This window comes from Carcharhinus amblyrhynchos, chromosome 9 (assembly GCF_965287045.1).
Source record: "Carcharhinus amblyrhynchos chromosome 9, sCarAmb.v2.hapA, whole genome shotgun sequence".
Lineage (NCBI taxonomy): Eukaryota > Metazoa > Chordata > Chondrichthyes > Carcharhiniformes > Carcharhinidae > Carcharhinus > Carcharhinus amblyrhynchos.
The window spans coordinates 71,077,759-71,100,908 of NC_137332.1; the positions used below are offsets into that span (position 1 = coordinate 71,077,759).

General features: G+C 40.7%; 1 protein-coding gene across 1 annotated transcript in view; it reads right to left on the minus strand.

Moving 5' to 3' along the window:
- The window catches only part of LOC145347931 (ral guanine nucleotide dissociation stimulator-like 1), a 117,852-nt gene that overhangs the window by 69,504 nt on the left and 25,198 nt on the right, over positions 1–23,150 (minus strand). Inside the window, exons 2-3 of the mRNA XM_080195920.1 lie at positions 17,704–17,817; positions 640–848 (exon numbers count right to left, since the gene is read on the minus strand). Of these exons, the coding sequence (XP_080052046.1) occupies positions 640–848; positions 17,704–17,817 (323 nt within the window). The remainder of the gene's footprint in view (positions 1–639; positions 849–17,703; positions 17,818–23,150) is intronic.

Below are 23,150 nucleotides of genomic sequence, written 5' to 3' on the forward strand. Positions count from 1 at the left end.
AGGCTCGACATTTGGAACACCGAAAGCAATTGTGGGCCCTACATCCAAGGAAGGATATACTGACCTTGAGGAAAGGGTCCAGAGAAGGTTCACGAGGATTATGTCGTGAATGAAAAGCTTGATGAGAAACATTTACGACTCTGGGTCTGCACTCAAATGGAGCTTATAAGGATGAGGGGGGAATCTCATTGAAACTTACAGAATTCTGAAAGGCCGGAACAGAGTGGATGAGAAGATGTTTCCACTTGTAAGAGACCAGGATCCGAGGGCACAGACTCAGGGATAACCCTTTCGAACCAAGGTGGAGGAATTTCTTCTGCTAGAGGGTGGTGAATCTATGAAGTGTGTTACCACAGAAGACCAGGTGTATTTATGGCAGAATAAGTTTGGATTGGTAAAGAGATTAAAGAGAAAATATGGCCGAGAAACATATTAGACATGATTGAAATGTGGGGCAGTCAGTGGACTGAATGGTCTAATTTTGCTCCTATACCTCATGGTCAGGATGCTCAGTCCATGACCAGTGACTGCTGATATTTCCGAAAGATGAGCTTCAGATTAACAATATGAAAATAACCTGACCAAATAATCCTTTCTGCCACTGCCATTAAACAAGAGATGCCACTTAATTGTTCTCACCTGTCCAGCAAGAGTTCCAACACACGATTAGCAGTAGTAAAAGCTCTGTATGTTGAGAGGAATATGCTGATATAGGTGAAATCATTGTTATCAAAAGCCGTTAATACATTTTCTACAAGCTTCCCTAAGGTCCCAGCCTTAATTGTACGGACTCTGCACGTTTCAAACCGACTGACGGTGTGACCTGGAGGCACCTCGTCTCCTTCCACCTACAGGATGCAAAGATAAAAAGGTCAATGCCACGCAAAAGTACAGCAACAAGAACATTTATTCCCATAACATTTTACACTGTAGAGACGTTCCAAGATACCTCACAGAAACATTATTAAATGAAATTGAGACCAAGTCTTGAAGAGAAATACTTGATCAGAAATATACATTTTTAAAGAGGAGTCTTTTAGCAGTAGAGGCAAGGAAAACATGAGTTTTAGGAAGGAATTCCAGAGTTTAAGGATTTGGCATTTGAAGGCCTGGTCACCAATCACAGAATGAAACAAAATCAGGGATAAACAATAAGAGTGCATGCATTGCAAGGTTGGAGGTGGTTACAATGAAAGGTAGGCTGATTTTGTTCAATCTTATTTGACACTAACTGGTCATTTCATGTACTATGGAAACCATTTCATACAAAATAGTTAAAGCCAAAACATTATGTACATGTGACTAGTTCACTGATGATTGGAGGAATTAGTGTACTGGAGCATGAAAAGAAATGCAGAGGGTAACCCCCAGTAGATGACAAAAGAGAAAGCTTCCCAATGGAGCCAAACAAGAATGTTCCAAGTTCCAAAGCTGTCCAGCTGGAGCAGGATGAGGGGTTTCCACAATTAAACTCATGAGTAGGGAGGAGAAGAAAAAAAAAGCCTCTGTTGGGTAAGTAGAATTGGAACTGCTGCAATGCTGCTGCACCCCCAGCTGGTAAAATGGCCGGCTGGAACTCTATTTAAGCTCACACCTGTATGAGCTACCCATAGATATCTGGCTTGCTGTACCACATCCAGGATGGGAAATTTAAATAAAAACAAACTTTCCATGATTTATAATCATCTCCAGAATCCTTTTAACTTATTACGTTTCCTTCATAAACCTTAAGGAAATTAGTTTGGAGGGGTGTGATTGAAGTGATGAGATGGAATGGAATAACAAGTCATCCAACTAACCAGCCACTCGGAAGTTTCAACATTAAATGTTCTTGGTTAGTTCAGTTCTCCATTGTCTATCAACTCTTCCGGGCTGGTTTTCAATTCAACAATTAACAAAAATAGAACAAATCTAAATTTGAAATTTATTCTATATTTACTGTGCACTCCAAGAAGAGCTAGTACTGAGAGCCCTTTGCAGTTGTTGTACATACAGAGAGCAGTACTGCTAACTTTCCTCATGGTCAAAACCAACTTTATCCAGAATAGCACCAATTTCTTCAATTAGTAAATACTTTGCACCACCAGGTTAAACACAGATCAATTTGCCAGTAGTCAGCACATGTTCATTTCTGTAATGTGCACTATTCTGTTGGAAATCAGTCTTGTACTTCATGGTGGCCCTGCAATCAGTCACTGTCTCACCGCTTGCGCCTCTCAGAAATGCAGGATCATACAACTTTTATTCCAATGAGCCACTTAGCTCCCAGCTGGTATTTATCCCACAAATGGACGTCAAGTTGGAATGTCACCAGAAGCGTAAGGGGTTTTAGTTAAATTGGGCAGCATAGTCGGTGCAGGCTTGAGGGGGCAGAAGGGCTTGTTCCTGTGCGGTAACTTTCCGTTCTTTGTAATCCATCCTTCTTTAGCAAATGTGAATTCCCAGCGTCTGGTGAGTGCACTGACAGCAATGGGCTTCCCAGACCTTTCTCCCTCCACTAAACGTGTTTGTGCAGCTGAATACCTGGTTGAAATGGAGTTTCGACCCAGAACAGAGAATGCTGCAGAGGACAATCAACATCTGTTAAGATGATGGATCCAAACCCCAAGATATGACCATTCTTACCCCAGATGCTCCCAAGCCTGCTTGTGTCTATTACTGGCATTTGCTGTTTCCTGCACAGTCCAGAATCCTGACTGACAGAACACACAAGAGGGTAATATTGTAAAGACTGTACATGCTATTTATTAGAACAAAAGCAAAATATTGCAGATGGCGAGCTGAAATAGGAAGCACTGGAAAAACTCAGTGGGTCTGGCAGTGTCTGTGGAGAGTGAGAAACATGTTTCTGAAGAGTCATATTGAGCTCAAACTCATTGCCCTCTCCAAAGACACTGCCAGACATGCTGAGTTCTTTCCGCATTTTCTGTTAATATTAGCACAGCTATTGGATCAGTCAGTTGAAAAAAATTCACGCGTGTGGTAAGTATAAATGATAAGTTCAAACAAAAATGTAATGAAAGCTAAATTAATACTAAAGCACAAATTTGAAACTTGAAGTTAGTTTTGGATACAGGGCAACAATATCAAACCATAATCCTAAATAAAAAAAAACTTTCAGTATTAAATTCATTATCTGCCCACCCACTGGTTTACAATTTCTACTTCAATCCAGTCACCAGAAAAAAAACCCAGCAAGGTCTTTGGCAGAAAACAGCTTCTAACGCAGCCCAGCGAGTTTCCACAGGCATTGTGGAATTATATGTTCTACAGCCCCGGGCCACAGCACACAACAGGAAGCGGGTCAGTCTGGCTTCAATCATGTAGTGGAGGATTCAGACATTATCATAGGCCTCACATTTCCCAACAATATTGTTTTTAGAAAATCTAATTACTCTTGAAAGCAAGCTTGCCTTGGCTGGAAGCAAAGTTGAAATGCAAGACGTTTGCTGAGCTGACAGGAAATGTAAAAAAAGAGGGAGGGTGGATAAAAAAAGCAAAGCTCTGATTTTACTTTATGCAAGGTCTCTTCCATATGCTGCCTCAGTGATTATTCAGCCTGGCCGTGTAGAGAGATCAAGGACTGAACAAAAAAGGGCTTCAGGATCTCATAGCTTTAAAATGGCACAACCATCCTGGTGTTAAATTTGGTCTCCTTCACAGCAACAAGTGCCCAGCTGGAATAGGAATCATCTTTGATAATGGGGATGTGGTGGGTCATGGAATTTTACCTCTTTGGGCAGCCTGGTTTGAACTTTGATGTAAAGTTTGAACCTCTGAACTTTGGCACAGTTGAGAAGCAGACAGAAAGCTTGGCTAGCAGAGTCATGAATCACCTATAACCACCGGAAATGTATTTTCCAAGACTTGTTCCAAATCAACAGAAAACAAAGTTTACAAAGCATATTTCAATTAAATTCAGAGCACTATTTAATCTTTGAACCATTCCAGTACGAATGAAGAACAGTTGAAAAGACAAATATTGCACCACTATAGCAAGGCTATTACTGTACAGTTCTAGTCCACTTTTAAAATCGATCTTGAGAAATAAAATTCTAACAGTGAGAGCTAACAGGAGAAAGCCACAGCTGGATTATTGAAACATATCAAGTGTCATGTCCAATCAATCAACTTTTCTCAATCTCCCCTGACCCTGGCAGGAGATGCATTTCACTGCAAGGAAGACGGGGTCTCCCACGTGTTGATCAAGTTTCAAAATTGACAGCTGGATCCAACTGCGGCTAACACACCAGTTTATTGCGCTTTCCTGCCAACACAAAAATAGCATTCTGCCATCAACATGTTGAGACCCAGCTAATTTGGAGGCTTCCTTTGTTGCAACTTCTAAAAAGCAACAGTGATAATGGTCTCAACAAAAAGCACAGCTAAAGTAGAAATCCCTGCCTGGCTGGGGAAGCTTGCTTGGTGCTTTTAAGGGATGAATACTCAGCAGGATAAATTTTAAGCTGTGAATTACATGACAAAACCAAAGACCAAGCTATGAGAAGCACTGTGTTATTGTGAGAAGAGTTTGCATGTTACCTCTCAATTATAGCTTATGTGTTTCAGCTGGATAGTGCAAGTCTGTATGGGTGATTGCTGCTGCAGGCACATTTTTACTCCTTAAAACGTGCACATCTGTTTTACATTTCACAAATTGGATACTCAACAAATAATTCAGAGTGTGGCGGGAAGGGAAGCTAAGTTATGGGTTACTATACATGATTTCCATTAATTAGAACTCAGCCTTCCTAATGAGCAAATGCAAAGCATACATTCAAGAATTGCATTCTACAGTTGTTTGCAGGTTTTGACCCAGCATAAACCCAATATTTGTTATTCTGTCCCCACAATGCATAGCAGAGGGACATGGTTGGAAAATTCATCAAGTGCTGAACACAATTTTACATCCTGCCCAAGTCACAGGCTATAACTGAACTACTTAAAAGACAAATGCTCGACTTAAAGCACTTGGTAGCATTAATTCAAATCTAATGGAGAACTCACTTCATTTATCATGTCTTTTCCTTCTGCCGATTGCTACCTTGTAAAACAAGTCACTACCTGCAGCATTGGGCTCCTGTTATCAATGCCTCCCCCCACCTCTTAAATTTTTCTTCAAAAAGCTGTGGATGCGCGAACAATAGCAGTGCAGCTTCCAAGACAGGTCAATTTTGTTAGGCAGGGGTATCAAGGGAGCGAGATAGGAATCGAGATGCAGATCAGCCATGGTTTAACTGAATTGCAGAGCAGGCAGGACAGAGACAGATGCGCTGAATAGCAAGTCCCTGAGGTAAAATCTATTCCCTGTAGAATGGGATAATTGCTTCCCATAGAATTCTGATTGTGGTGGAAGAGAATAAGAATGAAGGAGGGAAAATAATTAATAAAAGCAAAATACCACGGTGTCTGGCAGCAGGAGGATAGCAAAATAATGTTGAATCAAACATGACTTCAGTTGAGATATTTGAAACTAAATCAACAACTTTATCCTCATTTCCAAACACAAAAATGGGACACATTGGTTTTCCCATGTTTAGCTGAGTTATAGTTTTTAAAATCAGATAATGATCTAATGGTATAGATAAAAATTATTTTCCTTGGTGAGGGATTCTAAAAAATAAAATGAACTCACACAGGAATCAAGCGCAGAGAGGTGATTCCTACATAAAGAGGATAGCAGCAATGTGGAACTGAAAATTTCCAAAACAGGAATTCCTGTCCAGATTCTCGCCATATGCAACCAAAGCAGTTTCTCCATCTGTCAAAATTAGGCAAAGGCATCAAGGGATAGGGAGCAATGGCTGGTGCAAAAGAATGATAACAACTGGCTGACAAAACTAGAGAACTTGTAGAGCCTGTCCCTGTTTGTTTTCCTTCAAGGCATCTGTAAGTTCTCAGCCATTTCAAACAGGGAGTAGCTGAACCCCAAAGGCTAAAACTGCACCAAGTCTATTTGGACTAATTGTAGGACCACAACCATTGGCTTCTGTGCTTCTCTCATCAGAAGGGAGAGTGGGACTGTTTGCTATCCTGAACCCCTGGAAGGTCCATAGGTATAGAGGCTTTACCCCTCTGGGCAGACTGCCTTAAACCATCATGATACAAAACAGCAACTATCAGCTTCACAAACCCATCCTGTGATAGTGCTTAGCAAACCAAAGTTGAAAAGTTTGTTAACATCCAAATGTCGGAAGGCAAAAGTCATGTGACTTTAAACTTGAGAATTGGGTCATCCTTGGTGAAATCATCCGTTACAATCTCACCCTTGAGGGCTCACTCAAATCAAATGAGTACTTGAATAAACCTTTGACACCCATCCATCTGTGGAATTATATCCCAATAAGGGACTCGGATGCAAGGAAAGACACTGGTAAGCAGAAAAAAAGGATAATCATGGCCAAGATTGTCTAGGCAATTTAAGGTGGGGAAAGGGTGCAGGCTCTACTGACCTGTGCCAGAACAAGTCATTACATAGATCATTATTCTAGTATCGAGCAATTGGCCCAAGTTTCTGACACGAAGGTCAGTGTCAGAGTATTTTCAGAGAAGCGCGGGTAGTGCGAAAGTGCCCACTGGAAATTTAACTTCCCAGGCAATACCACGCATATAGTCAGGCCAGACTTTAGCAAGGTCCCTGCGTACAATAGCAGTTAACATCTCAACACTCACTGCTGCTGACATGAAAAATCCGGGCCAATACTTTTGTTCCATCCAATTTCAATTGCTGAAGTGCAACTTGATTAGTTCAGCAAACAAATTAAAAGCTAGCTGACCTATTACACCAGGTTTTGGGATTGTGTGGATAAAGGAAAGCAGATGCAATATGTCAGATTCTCAAGTCACAGGCTTGTCTACCAGAGTACTTATTGTTGCTACACAGAAGCAAGAGGTAAAATAAATGACTGTGTAATCAGATAAAGCAAAGGACCTGAAAAGCAATTAAATTCAGGCGACTGGTACCTAAACCACTTCATAGATGATCCTTAGCTCCTCTCATGAGACTTATCTTTCAAACACTGTCCAAAATGCTGCTGTCCCACTCCATAATGTGTTTTCCATTTCTCAAGTAGAAATACCAAGTCGTCTCATTTTACAGCTTACCAAAGCAGAGAAAAGGGATGACAAAAACAACAGAAAAAAAGCCTCCACGATCCCATGGTGCTCGTGCAATAGAAGCAGTGTACAACTACACACTTTGGTTTTCAAAGTTGCCTGCATTACTACTTAGTTCAGATCTACATGTCAGAAGCATAAACATGTGTTCAATATTAAAACAGAAAAGCACATTCAGGCAGCACAAGATAAAGATTCTGCAATAACAGGGGAAAAAAAAACACAACACAGGATTGACGTCATTGAGAACTGCAGCTGTAAAAGCAGAAGCCTCCACTGAAATAAGCAAAAAGTCACTGACTTGAGCCAAAATTTAAATATCATACTCCAGTGCCAGTTATTTCTTATTGGCTACTGAGAGAACTGGGATACAAGTGGTCACAAGGAGCATTCCCTATGGTTCTGTTGAATAGATGACATTATTAAAATGTTTAAGGGGGGGATGATCAAGCTGAGCTGTAATGCTGACCATGGTCAGACAGCTTATTGACAGTGACTGGCTAGGTTGCAACATGCAGCATGGTCCTGCAAACTATTGAACCTGATGGAGCCTGTGGAACAGACATTATCTTCCCATAAATTATACCAGCTAAATGTGAGACTTTTATAGTGAGACTTTATTTCATTTCTTAAGAGACAAACAAGACCAGCAACCTAGTTAACACTTGCACAAACAGCACAATTTAAGGCACAATCGACTGGATGAGAATGGCCTTCCGGCCATTTACAATACAAGCCTGGTCTATAGCCCTGGCTGGATTTCACCCCTGGTTCTTACAAGCCATCTCCTCTAAGCTATGAACAAATGTTAACGTACAACCAAATATCACTCCTTTTCCTCAAGTCTGCCACACTTAAAAGGACACCAACCAAATGAAATAACTTTTGCAGGGGTGATGGTTAGAACATTACAATTTAAAAAACAATTAATGAGGAATTAGCTGGAGGTGACTAATGGTTTTCAGCCAAGCATATCCCCAACTCCAAGTGTTCTTTAAAAAGTTAACTATTTGATTCATTTCTCAGGTAAAACCAACCTGACCCAAGGTCCATTGGAAGGGCCTCCTCACTTCCACTATCAACCTGCTTGACATAGAATCTTATTTTCAATGGTGTTCATGTATATTTACCCTTCAGCTGCCATTGTCCTGCCAATAAATGCATTACTTCTGACCAATTTTAGGCTCAATTCATTGCAGAGACAGCAATTCAGTAAAATGATACTCAACACATTTTCTGAACAGCAAATTTTGCCATAGGAAGATAGTTTGATGAAGTGATGATCAAGATAACCCACAAATTAATAGTAAATAAAAAAAAGAGGGACAATTGCTCAGCTAGCAAGTGTGAGCTATAAAGGGGTAATTCCTAAATCACAGCACTGCTTAGGGTTAGTCCATTATGGACTGAACCAACGAATTGTCATCTTGCTTATCGCAAGAATCATTGCATAAAAGGCTAGCTGCAATGTGGTTCAAAGTCAAGATATTGCACTCTCCCCAGCTATTAAAACAGGAGTCACTTGTGGCAACAATCACAAACCAAGTTAACATCAACCACAGATCCTAACAAGAGGTTATTTCGAAATAACATGCCTTCCTGGATTTTTAATCAAACTGACAACCATGATGATTACATGGCTATTCTCCTGTAAACTCAAGCAAATTCTGAAAAAAAAGGACTATAATTAGTAAGTTACATATACAGAATCAACAGCATAGACAATTTGGACTAAATGGCTTGTCCACGCTGGTGTTAACGTTCAAAGTCCGCTTCTTCCTACCTTACTGCATTTCATCTTATCAGTACATCTATCCATCCCTTTCTCCCTGATAAACATTTAAAAGAAAGTTAAGTGTGCGTGTAAACATTTGGCATATTTAAGAGGAATTGTTACACCTCAGAGTTAAACCTTCCAGTTATGAATTACTGTATCATTATATGACAGCTTGACACACAAGTATGTTTCAAGAACAGAAAAAGCAGATTGCCTTTACAGGCTTGAGACTTCAGACACTGTTGTCATATTTTACGTTCAGCAAAAAAAATGCAAAGGAAGGAACAGGAGCAAAGAAAATACATTTTTAAGGGAAACAGTTGCTAATATTTTGCCATTACATACAATTGGAAATCAGCCATGCTACTGGCTACCATCGCCGAATTACAACCCAAAGAAACAGAGTCCAAGCTCAGGAATTGTTACTTCTTTTCTAAGTAGGGAATAAACAAATGGACTGACTATGCAAGAGTGACACATGGAGAAGGCTCAAATGGTGCACATGGTATAGTTGAAGGAAAGGAAAAAGAGTTTATAGCCCTAGTACACTGCTGGAGGTCTTGGCTGCTGGCTCCTAGTTAATGGGAGCCTTGTGAGCTTCTTTTTAGCAAGGGCAACTACATCTGGTTTCATTCAGGAACTTGACAGGACAGTTGCCACCCTTTGCCCTGGGACTAAGGACCTCAGGAGTAGAAGTCCCATTCAGAAGTGCTGCCTAGAACAGCAGCCTCACAGGACAGGCAATGGATGCTGCTGGTAGGATATCCTCCCAAAGTCCAGTACGGCTGATAGATCACATCATCTGAACTTTCTCCTTTGTGTAGGAAGGACTGGAAAATATCACAGGAAACAACTGTGATTGTTGCAACTATTTATTTACAAAATCCATTGCTGTTCCCCCTTGCAACAACACAATATTGATGTTTAGACCTGGATGCAAAATCATACATTGTTCCTTGCCATCTCTATGAACAACTTGCTGCCTAGCATCCTGCATAGCTTCGTTCCCACTTGCCTGAGCTACTGATACTGACTGACACGCACACACACACACACACAGTCAAATTGCGTGTGTGTGTAACTACCAACACATTTGCTGTCAGACTTGGCAAATTTCCTAATGCTGAATCCTTGACAATTTTAAACAAGAGATTACCTATTCCTGTTCTATCCCTTTATTGCAATTTGTACTGCTAGTTCAGCAAATAATGATGAAACAGAGCTGTGTCGCTCAGTGTTCTGGGTTAGGCAAGGATATTCAAAGTTATAGAATCAAGGAAGGTAGATAGAGAGTAAATAGATGAACCAGGAGTGTCTAAAAAGAGCCTACGCTTGTTGCTATTCACTTCATATTTCACATTAACTAGTGACAACAAGCATCACACACCCTGCTATTAAATCACTTTCAAAAGTAAATCAAAATCAATACACCACTTCTCAAATAAGCACTAACAAGCAGCACCGCCTTACATATATATCCAGAGCAACTTGGTGTTCTCAGACTTTGGCTCAAAATCAACATGAATAAAAAAAGTTTTAGGCAAGGGAGCTTTTGAAATCAAAAAGGTGGTCAGTGGAATAACAAAGAGATTTGGGAGAAGGCATTTGAGTGAAACCTAGACAGTGGTGTGTTTGCCAACAGTCAACAAGCAGACAAAAGAGGATAGTGTCAGAGAAAATGTATGTGCTGGAAGTGTTCAAGGCAATGGCAAGAAGTTTAAAATGTGACATCTATTGTGTAAGTCATTGATAATGCAGAGATAGGTGAGTGGGACTTGGTGAGACAGCATTCGAGTAGCAAAGTTCAAGGATGGGGGACCTGAAGATTTTTGACTGGTTAAGTCTGGAGGAGAAAACAACAAGGGTTAGGTAGGCAATTATGATGCCGCGTATGGAATTAAACTGAACTCCAAGACTGTCAATGATGAAGACAAAGTTCAGAGTTGGGGATAAAGTGACAAGACCTGGTGATTGTGGATTCAATCTTCTCAATGTTAAGCTGGGATATATTACACCACCTGGAGGACTACACATCAGACAAGCAGTCAGACAGAACTCAGTGGAGGACGAGAGACAATGGTGATTAACAGTCTCACTAACATGGAAAAAGAAACTGTAATTGAAGAGGACATTCCGGTCAACGGTGTCAAAGAATTGAAGATGGGTCAAGAAACAAACTGTGGCAGGGAGAACGAATGCAATGTCACAACAGTGTAGAAGCATCACCTGTTTTAAGTACATTCTAACACATGCATTTGAGTGAGTTTGTCAAATTAGAGGATGTTCCAATTGTGCTATTTCATTTTAACGGGGACACAGTTTATTGCTAGGCATCTCCCTTTGTGATTGCCCTGCTTGCCACCTCCCACCCTGACATTCCCCATGTGCCTTGACACTTGCAACTCATTTTGCTCCCTTGCTCTCACCATCCATGTCCCAAGCCCTTGCTTACAGCAGCAAAGGCAAGCATTGAGCAGGGGAATCAGGAGTGGCAGTGAGCTGAATGTGGGAAGCAGCAAGGAGGTAACTGAATTGTCTGGAGAGTCAAGAGTTGAGGATTTTTGAGCCAGTTAAGTTCAAGGCAGCCAATAGGTTTTTGAATGTACATATTCCAGGTCAGGAACATAACCTACCCTTATTACACGTTTTCTTTTGGGGGGTGGGTGAAGAGCATGGAGGGAATGGTGGCAGTGACAGTGTCATTGGATTACTAATCCAGAGGCCTAGATTAATGCTCCAATGAACATGGGTTCCAATCCCATCAGAGCAGCTGATGGAATTTGAATTCACTTAAATCTAGGGGAGGAAAGTAACCAATTTGTAAAGAAAACAATTTGGTTCATTATGTCCTTTAGGGAAGGAACTCTGCTACCCTCACCAGGTCTGACCTACATGAAACTTCAGGCCCACAGCAATGTGGTTCATTCATGACTATCCTGTCCAGCAAGCCACTCAGGTCATCCATTTAAAATGGAGCAGAGGGTTGGAGAGTTTGCTTTTGATTTGTCGCATGAAAATACAGTGAAAAATATTATTTCTTGTGCACTACACAGACAAAGCATACTACTCAAAGTAGTAAGAGAGAGAGCAGAATGTAATGTTGCAGTCGTAGCTAGGATGGAGAGAAAGATCAATTTAATGCAAGGTAGGTCCATTCAAAAGTCTGATGGCAGCAGGGTCTTGCGTTTTTGGAACTCTCTTCCTGAAAACATCGTGGAAACAATTTTTGAATGTTTTTACGGCAGAGATGGATAAATTCTTGCTAAACAAAGGGGTGAAAGGTTATCGGGGGGGGGGGGGGGGGGGATAAACATGGTGCAGAAACCAAATGGCCATCAGGCTTGAGGGGCTGAATGGAGCTATTGTGAAGTTGTACGAATGAAGTAATAGCATGATGGGAAAATTGGTCAACTATTTGGTACAAAATAAGGAAAACTGATTCTGCATAACCCTAGACATGAATAAGATTGGAGAAGGTCAAGACCTGATAAGGCATAACCTAGGGCTGTATGAGTACGACAAGATAAGGTTAGGGATGAAGGAATGACCAACTTTCTTCTGTTCTATCAAAAGACAAGATAAAGGTATGACTGATGAGGCAAAGAGTCCTAGGAGGTCAGCAGGCTGTACCATGATTTATGACATTGCTTATGACGCTACTACTGATCGAATTCCTGAATAAGCTCTGGTCACGCAAACTGATAATGATTATGTATAAATACTGAACTGATTCTTTATGTAAGTGCGGACTTGAGAAGTAATTAGCAAGTCGTAATGACAGCTCTCCAAATTACTGCATGCAGTCTTTTGTAAATGAAGACTAATTATTTGGTCGGAATGAATTTTGTTGAGCCTCTCTCTCTATCACAGTCAAGCAGCAGAAAAATTTCCACTTCAACACTGGGGTAGGCCAAAGTGATTTTCATTTGGCGCACTATTTTCAGGATTACATTGGGAGTTGTAAATGAGGAATAGCTCTATTGTTCATGGCTATTTCAGAGGAGCAGGACCCTGGAGTGCAAGGTAAAATCCAAGTGTCTTAAAGAAAACTACAATGGGATGAGGAAGGAGTTGGCCAAGGTAGACTGGGAGCAATAGCTTTATGATAGGACAATGGAGAATTTTCTAAGTGCTCAGCAGAAGTATATATCAGTGATAAGGAAGGACTGTAGAAAAAGGGATAATCAGCCATGGATATCAAATGCAAAGAAAATGCATAAAGAGCAGGAAAGACTAGTGGGAAACTAGAGGATTGGGAAATCTTTAAAGCTCAACAGAAAGCCAATGAAAAAAAGGTACATAGAGGGTGGTAAACTAGCTCAGAATATAAAAACAGATAACAAAAGTTTTTACAAGAATATAAAATGAAAAGAATGGCCAAGGTAAACATTTGCTCTTTAGAAGGAGAACAGGAATTTAATAATTGGAAATGGCCAAGGCATTGAACATTTTGATGTTTTGTGTCAGTCTTCACAGTGGAAGACACAAATAACATGCCAAAAATTGATGAAAAACGTTATGAGAGGTGAGGACCTAGAAATGGTCATTATCACTAAATAAGCAGCATTGGGCAAGCTGATAGGGTTAAACGGAGACAAGTCTCCTGGCCCTGAAGGAATATATCCCAGGGTACTGCAAGAGATGTTGGGGAAAAATAGCAAAGGCATTTGTGGCAATTTATCAAGATTTGCTGCTCTGCTATTTTCCAATCTACTGGCACTGCTGCAAAAGGTGATGCCACTGTTTTTAAAATAAGAGGTAGACAAAAGGTGGCTATAGGCCAGTTAGCTTAACTTCCGCAGTGGAAAAAAAATGCTTGAATCAAGGAAGAACTAACAAGAGATCTGGATAGAAATTGTCCCATCGGGAAGACGCAGCATGGATTCACGAAAGGCAAATCATGTTTGACTAAGTTACTGATTCTTTGAGGACATTAGAAGCACTGTGGAACCAGTGATGTGATGTATCTGGATTTCTAGAAGGAATTTGACAAGTTGCCACAGAAAAGGCTGCTACACAAGATAAAGGTGCATGGTATTGTGGATACCAAATTAGCATGGATAGAGGATTTGTTAACTAACAGAAAGCAAAGAGTGGGAGTAAATGGGTGTTTTTCTGGTTGGCGATCAGTGACTTAGTGGTGTGCCTCAGGGATCAGTATAGGGATCGCAATTGTTTACAATTTATATCGATGATTTGCAGTTGGGGACCAAGTGAATGTCTAAGTTTACAGATGACATGAAGATGACTGGTGGAGCAAAGCGTGCAAGAACATCTGCAAAGGGATATAGATAGTTTGAGTGGGTAGGGCATGAAGTACAAATATTGTTAAATATGAGGTCATCCATTTTGGTAGGAATAGCGGCAAAATGGGCTATTACTTAAATGGTAAAAAAAAAATCGCAGTATGCTGCTGTGCAGAGGAACCTGGTGTTCTTGCGCATAAATCACAAAAAGTTGGTTTGCATTTGCAGCAGGTAATTAAAACAAATGGAATTTTGTCCTTCATTGCTGGAGGGAGGGAGTTTAGAATGGGGAGCTTATGTTGCAGCTGTATAAGGTGCTGGTGAAGTCACACCTGGAATACTGTGTACAGTTTTGGTTTCCTTACTTAAGGATATAATGGCACTTTGAGGGGACGCAGAGGAGATTCATGAGGTTGATTCTGGAGTTGAGGATTGGGTTATGATGAAACTGAGACCATGCTCACTGGAATGAAAAATGAGGTGGGAATCTTACAAACATAAAATTAAGAGAATATAAGATAGAAGCAGAGAAGTTGTTTCCACTGGCAGGGGAAACTAGAACTTAGGGGGCATTGTCTCAAAATAAGGGGAAGCAGATTTAGGATTGGGTCGAGGAGTAATTTCTTCACCCAAAGGGTTGTGAATCTGATTTACTCTTGTCACATGTATATTAACAGTGAAAAGTATTGTTTCTTGTGTGCTATACAAACAAAATACTTCAGAGAAGGAAACAAGAGTGCAGGATGTAGCGAAACAGTCATAACTAGAAAAATCAACTTAACGCAAGGCAAGTCCATTCAAAAGTCTGACAGCAACAGGAAAGAAGTAGTTCTTGAGTAGATTGGTATGTGACCTCAGACTTTTGTATCTTTTTCCCGAAGGAAGGTGGTGGAAGAGAGAGAATGTCCAGGGTGCATGGGGTCCTTAATTATGCTGGCTGCTTTGCCAAGGTAGCAGGAAGTGGAGACAGAGTAAACGGGTGGGAGACTGGTTTGCGTGATGGATTGGGCTACATTCACAACCTTTTGTAGATCCTTGCCGTCATGGGCAGAGCAGGAGCCATACCAAACTGTCCAGAAAGAATGCTTTCTACAGTGCATCTGTAAAAGCTGGAGTGTTGGAGCTGACATACCAAATTTCCTTAGTCTTGAAAAAGTAGAGGCGTTAGTGGGCTTTCTTAACTATGGTGTCGGCATGGGGTGGGGGGTACCAGGACAGGTTGTTGGTGATCTGGATACCTAAAAACATGAAGCTGTCAACCTTTCGACTTCATCCCTGTTGATGTAGATAGGGGCATGTTTTCCTTTACGCTCCCTGAAGTAGATGACATTCTCTCTTTTGTTGACATTGAGGTAGATTATTGTTGCCACATCAGTTCAGATTCTCTCTCTCCTGTACTTCGTCTTGTCATTGTTTGAGATTCAACTTACTACAATGGCATCGTCAGCAAACTTGAAAATCGAATTGAAGGCGAAATTAGTCACAGTTATAGGCATATAACGAATATAGCAGGGGGCTGAGGACACAGCCTTGTGGGGCACCAGCGTTGAGGGTGATCGTGGAGGTGGTGCTGTTGCCTATCCTTACTGATTGTGGTCTCAGAGTTTGGAAGTTCAGAATCCAGTCGCAGAGGGAGGTGCCGAGGCCTAGGCCATGGAGTTCAGAGACTGTGCAGCCAAATCCCCCTCCAATTCAATTTTCAAGTTTGAAGATGCCACAATACTGGGTCAGATCTCAAACAATGATGAGACAGAGTACGGAATGAGTGTTGAAGGCTGAGGTGTAGTCAATAAATAGGTGTCTGACATAGGTGTCCTTGCTATCTAGGTGAAATTCGGTGAAGCAGTTGAGACTGTCTCATTGAAGGTTTGTAAGGCTAAGATAGACAGATTTTAAAATCAGTAAAGCAATTGAGGATTGTGAATACACAGCCAAGTAGAGCTGAGTCCACAAAAGGATCAGCCATGATCTTATTGAGTGACTGATCAAATTCAAGGGGCCAAATGGCTTACTCCTGCTCCTAGTTCTTATGCTCTTATGTTCTGGAGTTGCAGATGAAATGGCCAGGGTTTGGCAGGTGCTGCTAGTACTGTGATGACAATGACAAAAGGACAATATTAAGTGAGATTATGCATCTAAGGAAGGGGTTAAGCAAACGGCAGCTCCATGCAAATAGAGTTTTCTTTTAAAAAAAATCACAAAGTAGGGGCTGTGGACAAAATAAGCTTCTCAAACAATATGAAGTGACCTGTTCAACACAGTCTTTCCAATTGAACATTCATCCTCGAGCCTCTGTATTAGTGATCAACTCTATTCAGAAAAATGGGCTGAACCTCCTACATCCCAAGTCCCAAATTTATCAGAGGAGTAACTTGGATTTCCATGGTTTGTACATTAGATCCAACATCAGTTGTTAGCACTGCTGCTTCAGTTCCAGGGACCCAGATTCAATTCAGGCCTTGGGTGACTGTATGGAGTTTGCGCATTCTTCCTGTGTTTGTGTGGGCTCTCTGGATGCTCCAGTTCCCTCCCATGGTCCAAAGATGTGCAGGTTAGGTGGATTGGCCATGGTAGGTGTGTGGGGTTGCAGGAAAAGGACAGGGGAGAGGGCCTGGATAAAATGCTCTGTCAGAGTTGATACAAATGTCAAGGGCTAAATGGCTTCTTTCTGCACTCTAGGGATTCTAAAGAAGATACCATGTTTGAAAGCATTAAATGCACCACAAAGTGAGAGAACAATCGATAAACAAAATTAGATTGCTCCTTCTATATCAGGTTATAATCCCACATGCCACCACATTAACTCACTACCCTACCAAGTTGCAAAGATCCTAGCTCTGTTCCAGTGTTGGTTCAGTTTTATAAACAGCTGTGCTATTTGGAAATTAAAAACAGCATGGTATCAAACTTATTTGCAAAGAAGTACTGTAAACAAGGATCTGAGCTGAATATCCACAATTGCAATCAGCCATCAAATGTACAAGTTACTTTTGTGGGCGAAATCCCTCATGGAACACCAGAATTCTCAGTTTCAGGTCAAACTAATGAGGTAACAAAAAACTATTTTCTTGATAAAAAGGGTGACCATCTCTAGTCCCTGTAAATGCTCAAGTAGTTTTTCCACAATGGTGTAGGAATACTTCATGCACGCCCATAGAATCACTTGGCCAAGCACAAGCACTCACTGGATATACCTGAAGTTTGCTTTAGAAGATGATTAACTAGGAAAGCACATGGCTAGATTTGACCAAGTATTGGGAACAACCAGATTAATCTAGATGAAGCTTATTTGGCAAAGATGTAATTTCATCAAATTTAATTGCTCACATTCGATGCTATATTGCTTCATTTTTGTTTCCCCTTCCTTAGTGATTGATCAGCTATTAACCTCAATACACAGGATTTTAGATAAATGTATTCCTGATGAAATGGACAATTCCCATTCAACCTTTTGAGCATTTAAGAAAGCCAGAGTTTAACCCCAATATAAGCATTTAAATGTACGCGCATTGTTTATAAAACAAAAAGGAAGAAAGGTAGAAGGGAAGATTAAGCTATACTCACCCCCAGCCATCTTGCACCCTTGCTGGCTGCTTGTTGTATTTGGATTTTCTTCAAGCTCACATTATAAACAGCCCCTTCTTCTATTTCTTCACCCCAGTCTTCAACTGAATTGTGCTGTGGAGAAATCAAACCAAAAATAGAGTAAATCCCTCTGGAGAAGCTCCTGACATTTTGCATCCAGAATGTAGACAGTATTATATCTAATTATAGGCTCCTGTAGAGTTGACGAAAACTTTGTCTACTTCACATATTGCTCTCAAAATGACATTAAAATATTCACAGTGCTCATGGGACTTCCTGAGCACTTTAGCAAGACCTTCCAACATTAATTAAATTGACAAGAAATGCAAATTACCCCTGTTTCAAAGTCTATACTAAAAATCATTCACACTTGCCATTCCCCATTGTGCTGATATTTTCCTGACATCCACAGCGCAGAATGTCTTCCCAGTATAACAGGGGTTTAAAAAGCAGCTTCTAATTTTAGTTTAGAAACTGCAGAGTTGTATTAATAATCACAGCAGTGTTAATTTTGCTCATTGCACTGTGTATACAATGTTCATGAATCAACGTACAACTTGCTAATGAGGAAAAAAACCTCTATACCTCTTCCCACTCGTGTCCCAGCATTTTCCCAATAATATCCTGGGAAAATCTGGGGCACCAATCTTTATATAAATTTTTGGTGCCAAACGGATGATACCGAAACAGTAGCGTTTCACTGAGCAAACGTTGCAAATCCTTTGCTTTAGTTTCCCCTTTGGCCATAATCAAATTAAGCCTAATTGATGTTGGCACAGTAGGAATCAATTAAAAAAATGAAACCCACACTTTAGCAAGGATCCCACGGGATCACAATGGATTTTTACAGAAGCTCAAGCATGAAAAAAGACCTTGTGGAATATCAAATTGCATTTATGTTTACTAGGCAGCAGAAAAGGACAACACAATGTGTTTCATACACTGCATTACAAGATCAACATATTCAGTGACAAGAAAAAACTAACTACAAGAGCTTTGGCTCTGGTTCTCTCAGATCCATTTAAATGAAACAAAGAAACACAACCAACTGTACCACTTTATACTTCCAAGGTAACCACATTCGTTTTTTTCTCTTCATGACAATTACTCCAGAGATCCTTGAGCACTTTGAACTGAAGTTTTAGAAATCCTGTCACATACTCCACTGAGTTCCAAAGCTAAGCAGCACAATAATAAATCCATTTCTGACACAGAATTCAGCTGCAACTCCTCCCACGCTGTGTGTGACGCAACATTTTCCTGTATGGATCCCTGGACTTAAACCTTTACTTCCAATGTCTCTTTCCCTCCCCCCCACCAAAAAAAGATTCCAGCCGCTGTCCTGGCCACACAATAGTCCATCTCCTTCTCAGGCTCTGTCTGCACAAAACTGCAGCAGCAGCAGCAAGATTGGACCCCCACCACTACTCATGAACCAGGTGCTGAAGAGAGTTTTGTCTGTGTTAGAACAAAGTGAGAAGTGGCGAAGGGGGGCGGGTTTTCAAGCAACATTATCTGCCTGTATGGGCTTGTATGAATAATTAAAATCAGGCCAACTCAATTGAGACATCAGCACTGCACAACCTGGTTGTTTATTAACAAAAAATATCTACAGACAAGTGCAAAACACTCAAGACAATGACATGCAAACTGATTGCAACCCCTTTCTTTCTGCACACTTGCATGAACTAAAAGTGTCATTGATAAGATGCCAACAGCTCAAACAGGATTCAAATCAGGAACACAAAGATATGAGCAAGTCCTTTTGGATTACATTAGTTTTCCCCTCGTTTCTCCCCCTACCCACCATAACAATAAGTTTAAAATCACTAAAGATCAACATTTGCACAATATAGAAACGAGTCATTTTAGTAAAAGTTTCACAGCAGGATAAATATTTACAGGTGGTATACAAGAAAAAAGCCATTCAGCTGCCAAGCACTTGCATGCAACCTTCCCCATTACGATAGCAGAAACACCAAACTAATGTTAGGGCAGGGGATGTGAGGACTATGGAGCCAAACCATATGACTGCACTTTGTAATGGAAATGGCAATAATCAATTAAGTGCTCTCATTTTTTGATGCATCTCCTGGTAGACTCATCCCAATCAAGGGGAGGTTTCTGCGACTAGATTTTGCACATTTAAAACCAATAAATGCTAAAAGATAACCTGTCACATACAACTCTAGTACTTGCTGAGCCATCAGTTACTTCAAAACAAAAATTTTGGTGATGGAAATAAATCTGGCTGTTGTCCAAAGACATTCTCCCTACCTTCAGCACAAAGTGTTAATATTTAAACCCGCAGTACTTTTTAGTGTTAAATCACAAATTCCCTACAAGGATCAGAAGCCCATCATAAAAAGATAATCGTATAAACTCAACTCCATAAGGTCAGACCCTTTCCTTGCACTCAGACTCTTTTGTAAATCTCCCAAGCAACATATCATCACCATACAATGCTATGTTCCCATGGAAATGCTAGATAAATCGGTATGTGTGTAAAAGCACCAAGAGATGTTGAGATGCACAACCTTCTCTTGGGTACAGAAGGCAAGACAGATGTGGAGATAGACATTTGATAAATCGTCACCACTGCTGTGAAGATTTTGTTCATCTCTTCTCTCGAGCACAGGCCCTTGGTAAAAAGGAGCACAAAGCTCTACATGTTTCTAGAGAGACTAATTTGACTCAAAAGTACCAAAATACGATAACTAAAACAACCTGAAGTGATTGCATCTGTACTCACCAGCAACTACATGCAAACTTTTGTTTCACACTATCCTCAAAGACATATAATTTTGGGTACAGTCACATAACAGTTGTTCAGCATTTGGAAGTTACAACAAATACTGTTCTGCAAACACCGGCTTTCAAGTGCTGACTGAGGCTGACCTTAATGCATGCTTACTTGCCATAATTGAATAATTACTTCAACTCTCAAGCACATTTCAGTTACACAGGTGAATAATTTGATTTGAAAACTGAGACTAAGACTACTAGAAAATGCAATGTAAAATTTTAGTCTTGCAACTGCCTAGCTAACCGGATGCAAAATTTCACCATCCTCAAAAAAAAGAATGCTGCAATGAATTGATCAAACCCATCAGCTGGCAAGAGACAACTGTCCTTCTTTTAAAAATTTACTGCTTGTAAATGAAACTTTGCGATCAAAAATAAACTTCCTGAATGTGATAGTTTCTCAAATCTGTGCCTGTATTTCCTGTAAATCTATGTTAGAACTTCTACAATCAGATTTCCAGTGTTGTAACAGTACTGAGATTACCCCTAAAATCTTAAGTTATATCTATGTGACTACAGTAAACCATTATTCTCATTTTTCCTCAAGATCACTGCAGCCTTGACACAGTTGACCATACAGCCCTCCAAAGCCTTATGGCTGAAGTCACTCACCTGAACAGTCTCACCTATCCAGTCACAGCCAGAAAAATTTCAATGGCAAGAATGTTTTGCAAGGGAGAGAGAGTTTCTGCCAGTTGGAGTCCAACAAGGAACACGCTCCTGCCGACTCTACCTGCCTCAGTTATTTCAGGCTAGAATGTGTGTTTATTGGTGACAGGTGGAACTTGTGCCCATCACTTGGAAGGGAGACCCACTTTAGAAAGCTGGCAGGTCTAGAGATCCTGCAGCGACAGAAGAGGAAGTGCATGGTGATGACTAGTCGGAAAGCTTTTCAGGGTCAAAGAACAGCACCAAACCAATTTAAAAGGGGGCTTCTGATGGAAGTGCCCCATCCTCCCCACCCCCCTGCCCCCCCTTCCCAAAGGCCAAAGCCCAATTTCAGGCTCCCCCAACACTTAAGAAGTTAAGGCTGGACAGGAAACAGGCCTCATTGGGACAAGAGAAGGTGGTCCATCTGTAGTCTGGTTGGCACTTTTACTTGAGATTGGAATGGGCAGGAACCTATCAGGGAGCCAGTTCCTTCTATTTTGTGATCCATCAATGGGGAACTTGAAATTCAGGTCAATATCTTCTCTTCCAACTCTTGCACCATTATCTCTGAAGTTTTCCAAAGATCTATGCACGGCCCCCTCCTATTTCTCATCTACACTTAAACACATCATAATCAGGATCGTGTAGGTCTGCAACACCCAATTTTACCTCTTCATCACCACTTTCCTCACTGTCCATTCCTCAGCTTGTTTATCTCAGTATCAAATTTCAGATGAACTGCAGCCAATTAAACATCCTTAAAACCAAAACCCTTTTATTTGAATCCCTACAAACTATCCCCTTACTATTGCTTCCTTTCCCTCTTTGCCTCTGGCTGAACCAGTAATTTGCATCCTATTTGGATTTCAAAGGGAGTTTCTGAATCATAACCCCTTGATTAGGAAGATTTTGATTTGATTTATTGTCCACGTATTAGTATACAGTGAAAAGTATTGTTTCTTACGCACTACACAAAGCATACTGTTGAGAAGGAAAGGAGAAGGTGCAGAATATAGTATTATAATCATAGCTAGGGTGTAGAGAAAGATCAACTTAGCAGAAAGTAGGTCCATTCAAACGTCTGATGGTAGCACGGAAGAAGCTGTTCAAGTCAGTTGGTACATGACCTCAGACTTTTGTATCTTTCTCCTGACGGAAATAATGTCTATATCTGCAACATCTCAAACCTGGATGACACACTGGGCAGTGACTAATGCCCCCAGTTGAGATGCTCATCAAATCTTATGCCCTCACCGCTTGCCATTTTTCTCCTCCTCCAGCCCTACAACCTTCCAGGAATTCTGCATTTCTTTAACCATCCACTTACACGCCCTCCATTTCCTTTGGCCATCAATGGCAGCATGCCATCAGCCTTTCAAGCCTGAAAATATAAATACTCTCCCGTTTCACCACACTCAAGGCCACTTTGACTAAGCTTTCAGTTACCTACCCAAAAACCAATGGTTCAGTGTTTATTTCTGAACTGCTTCGGGCCATTTTCCGATGTTTAGAAAGGTGCTAAAGAAAAATGAAAGTTGTTACCTAACGTGGAAGCCCATCATTATGTGCCATAGCTTTATACAATTATCATTTACAATTGGTATATTAGATACAGTAGACAGAAAGCCCACAAGTGCACAACCCATTTAATTAACTCACTTATCTAAGAGTCTCACATAGCTAAGAGGTATGTAGCTTGAAAAAAGATACACTTGAATATGTTACTCTGTTCTCACCAGAAGGTTTCCTCAAACAGCACACTGTGGCTATTTCTGATCTTCAAATGGCTTAAACCATGGCCCTGGTGTCTCAATGTTGCTGCTGTCCCAACTCTCTGATGCAGAAAGGTAACAAAGGTAGGAAGTGCTTTTCCAACTGTCGAAGTTTGTACCATCAGGATATTCATTATATCTGATCTCAATGAATAGCAGATCCCTGACCCAAACATGTTCAAGTAGATACTCCAATTC